The 4,171-nt window shown below is 41.2% G+C and overlaps 2 protein-coding genes across 3 annotated transcripts in view; one reads left to right on the top strand and one right to left on the bottom strand.

Annotated features, from left to right (window-relative positions):
* The window catches only part of txndc12 (thioredoxin domain containing 12 (endoplasmic reticulum)), an 8,009-nt gene extending 6,285 nt beyond the window's left edge, over positions 1–1,724 (top strand). The window contains exons 5-6 of one of the 2 annotated variants that reach the window (XM_024282082.2): positions 748–831; positions 902–1,724. In XM_024282082.2, the coding sequence (XP_024137850.1) occupies positions 748–831; positions 902–981 (164 nt within the window). In that variant the 3' untranslated portion in view covers positions 982–1,724. The remainder of the gene's footprint in view (positions 1–747; positions 832–901) is intronic. The other variant, XM_024282089.2, reaches the window with a different exon arrangement.
* A 10-nt stretch (positions 1,725–1,734) lies between these two features.
* gipc2 (GIPC PDZ domain containing family, member 2) overlaps positions 1,735–4,171 on the bottom strand; it is an 18,296-nt gene continuing 15,859 nt past the window's right edge. Inside the window, exon 6 of the mRNA XM_024281943.2 lies at positions 1,735–2,823. Coding sequence (XP_024137711.1) covers positions 2,672–2,823 — 152 coding nt within the window. The 3' untranslated portion in view covers positions 1,735–2,671. The remainder of the gene's footprint in view (positions 2,824–4,171) is intronic.

A 4,171-nucleotide genomic window follows, 5' to 3' on the forward strand; every position in this document is an offset into this window, starting at 1 on the left:
GACCCGGTCCCGGATGAAGCGGAGGAAGATGGATGGATGGATGGACAAGATTTTGGTAATTGTGATGTCACACCTGGTCATTTTTATAGCAGCTTAACAGTGGTGAGGCTGGCAGGAAACCAAACTGCATCTTTCTCAGATGTGGCACACGCTTGCTAAGAAAAGCTGTTTATTTCTGGATCTCTTATTATGCAGATATCTATTTTCCTTTGCTTCCCCTAGTGGTGAAATTGTGCATTGCAGCCATTTCTCTAAAGAACCACAACTAGCCACAGGAATGGGCTAGAAACTTCCTTTTTTTTCTGCCAACATCCTTATATTTTTTTCTCTTCATGACTGGGCCGGATTAAGCATCTGGTGGGCCGGATGCGGCCCGCGGGCCAGATGTTTGACACCTCTATGTTAAAAGGAAGTTTCCTCTTTGTAGGATCAATAATGTTCTACTCTATTTAGAAGCAAATTATGAATTTATAAACTGTAAAAAATTCAAGTCAATAAAACTAGATATTGATTTGCTGAAAACTTTTTCTCTAAAACTGTCTCTTTAAATGTATAATCAGAATGTAAAGCGGTGCAGTCGTTGGGCTGGTTTGTAATAGGAGATCCTCTTGGCAAAGAGCTGAAGTCCAGATGAATGTTTTAGACCTTTTTCTACGATGGAACCATCCTGGATGAACGAGTCTTTACAGATAAATGTTCAGCAGTCGTTTAGTTTCAGCTCTCATTTGACTCTTCTTTCCTCCACAGACCCCAGCGGTGCAGTCCGTCCTGAAATCGTGAACAAAAACGGGAACCCCAACTACAAGTACTTCTACAGCAATGCGGAGCAGGGTAAGAACCCGGTCTTTGTGAGATCTTCCTCCTGTGAATGATGACCCGCTCAGGATGCCTCCCTCTGCAGTTCTGAGCGGCATGAAGGAGGCGGAGGAGAAGCTCACAGGCGACGCCTACAAGCGAGGTCACACTGGCGACGAGCTGTAGTGGAGCGGACGCCACTTCCTGGCTACAAGGGCTACTCTTCCTCCAGCTGACCCCGAGTTCAGCCCTTCACCCCCAGCGGGCTCAGACTCGCTGACCAAACCAAGTCAACCTTTGGGTGCTCCGGTGTTCCTTTGGTCCTCTGTTTCTTCTCATTCAGTTTGTCCTTTTTTCCATGCTGTATCTATTTACCTTCCTGAACCTGCCTTTATCTCAAAGGTTTGGGTTTATATTTTTCAGTTATTTTTGTTAGTTTTTACAAAGTGAAGTCATGATAATTTGTCCGTTTTGATCGTTGAACTTGTAACTCCAGCTGCTTCATCCTGCTGCAGCTCTAAATATGTCGTCAGTTTTGGTTTAAAGGTTTCATCGTTTACTGCCAGCAGGTTAAGTTTAATCGATTATTTACCTTTTAGCTGTTTTAACATCATTTTATGCCAAAAATTGCTCTTTCCACCTTAAGCAGCATCTCTTTCAGTTTCTTCTAACTTCAGATAAATTTTTAAGATGTGCTTCCAATGACCCTCTACAGTATTTTAACTATATTTCTGGTATTTTCATTTGAGCTTCTTGTCCTGTAGTTTATATTTACCATCCGATCCTTTCGTTTCTGATCTTCTGCACATAAACGCCGCTCTGCTTTTTTCTAACCAGCCTCTGCAAACAGCTGATGGGGAGTTGTGTTGATGTATTTTATACATGTACACACCAGAGTGTGCAAATAAAGTTTGTGGTACAGACTTTGAGTCGTTCATAACAGTATGGTACATTTTATTGTCTCGGTATCAACAGTTCGTCTCACAAACTGCTGCATCAGCAGATCTCAAATCAGCATCAGGACAGATGACGCTGATCTAATTATAGAAGACAGTTTTGATCAAGTTCAAACCCGGTGGACCCAACAGCCTTCCTTCGTGTCCTTCGTGTTCTACAAGTGTTACAGCATCAGAGTTTACAAAATAAATTACAAGAAAAGACGTCAGGACTCCGTGAAACGCCAGGACGAGGAACAGGAAGTGAGTGCTGCTGAAGATGATCAAACTTTATTGCTTAGTCTGGATGAACCATGAATCAAAAGCTAAACTGTTCCTCAGAGACGACAAGCTTTAAAAATAAAGACAAATAAAAGTTAACTGGAAGGAGAAATATTGCTACGATCATTCTAATTACACAAAGTGCTGGAAAATCAGCAGCTCCTTCACATATAAAAAACTATAAAAACCTCTTTGTATATTCAAAATTACACAGCTAGAATACGAGACGGGAAGTCTGAATTTAAGGTTGTGTTTGTACAGTTCATGTCAGAGTGGCGCCCCTGATGACCTCCGCTCAGCAGACCAGGTGAAGGTCTCAGGTGATGAACTACTTTCCACATCTTAGAGGTGTTTTCATGAAAGACGGACGGGCTCCATGAGCAAAGCTACATCAAAGATAAAATGATAGAGAGAAAACCTCATCTATCCTTTAAATGGTTGGCGTTTGAGGTTTCAAATTCAAAGGCTGGACCCCCCCCCCGCCGTGAATTGACCATTTGAAGGACATGTATGCGCTTCCAATGATCAAGACTGAGGTGGAGGTTGAACCTGGAGTTCCATCAGGAGGTCTCGACGACATGCAGCCGCTGATGTGGGCGGAGCCTTTAAGGTGACAGGGGAAGGAGCTCAAAGCAGGATTTGGAGAGCAGCAGCCCGCCCTAAATCCTTCCCTGCTTGGCGTCTCCAATCGCTCCCCAGACGTCGAAGACAAACTCGTCCGGAAAGGCAAAGTCTCCCAGGGTCTCGTCGAGCGCCATGGCGAATTCATCTGGGTTCTTTTTGAACCGGCCCACTTCCACCATGGTGGCAGCTGGAGAGGACACAGAACAGCTGACTAGGACAAACCTTCGTTTGAAAGATTTACATCATCTTTTCATCTTTTGTAACAACGTTCCCAGTAGTCTTTAAACAATTATTATTCTGTTTCTAACCCAAATTTTAAAAACTTGTGTTGTTTTCTAGGACATAGTTTCTGCAGAGCGGCAGGAGTCCATCAGAAATTCATCTCCAAGTTGTGGGTCTGTCTGTTTGTGCAGAGTAAGCCCACCCCCACTTCCTGTCATCCACCTGTTTACACTGCCACTAGCTTACAGCCCCTCACACCTCCAACCTCACATTAGCATGTAACAAAAATGACGAACAATATCAGAGCGATCCATCCGTACAGTCTAGATCCAGATTCCAGCTCAGACCAGGAAAACAAAGACGCTCATGGATCTAATCGTCTGCAAGTTAAATGTTTCAGAATGCAGCGGAGCAGGGAGATTATGGCCTGCCCAGAATTTTTTCTAAATCATAAATAAGCGATTTTTAAAAAAATCAAATTTTCATCTGCTCCTAATTTACAACTATGCGAATTAAGAAATACTCAGAAATACAAATTTTATATAAAAATATGTTCATCATGAGAAAAATGCTACAAGAACATGTTAAAAAGATCATTTTTCATCAGAGGGTCTTTAAAGCCACTCCATATTAGGGCCAGTTTACAAACAAAACCATTTTTTACAATTAAAACATTAAATCTTGTAAATGTATGAAAAAAATGTCTCAACAGTTAAATTACGAAAATAGTTGTATATTTATGACTCAAAAAGTCATAGGCTAAATCTATGACTTTTTTTCTTGTAAATTTACGAGATTAATAGTTTGAAATTTATGAGAAAAAAAACTCTTTTTGTTGGTGGCCCTAATACTCTGTTGTCTGAGCCTTATCAACGTCTATGACAGATACGATAATAATTGTCCTTTTGTAAGAACTCAGTGAGGGGAGGGGTTTAGCAGACTTAAATCTTTACAGGCTTTATTTTTTTCTGAATAATTTCTTTTCTTTTGCCCTTTAAGTAGAATAATCTTGTGGTTTCTTTCCTCTAACCTGATTAAAATAAAAGCATGTCGACTGACGATGCTCCCTTCGCACTTCAGTAAAAACATTTGTATTTCCTGTGTGAAGCTCTCAGTCATCTGCCCTGGGTGATAACGTGTTGACTCAGGTTCAAACCAATATTTAAATCAAATATTTTCCTTGACTCTGGCAGCCTTCAAAGTGAAACACAGTCCCATAATTCAAACAGTGCAGGCTGAGTGAGGGGAGTCTAATATTTCAGTATATTCGCATAATATTCATACTCAAATTTTCAGGAGCAGATCACAAGTTG

Source organism: Oryzias melastigma, linkage group LG17, assembly GCF_002922805.2.
Source record: "Oryzias melastigma strain HK-1 linkage group LG17, ASM292280v2, whole genome shotgun sequence".
NCBI classification, from domain to species: Eukaryota; Metazoa; Chordata; class Actinopteri; order Beloniformes; family Adrianichthyidae; genus Oryzias; species Oryzias melastigma.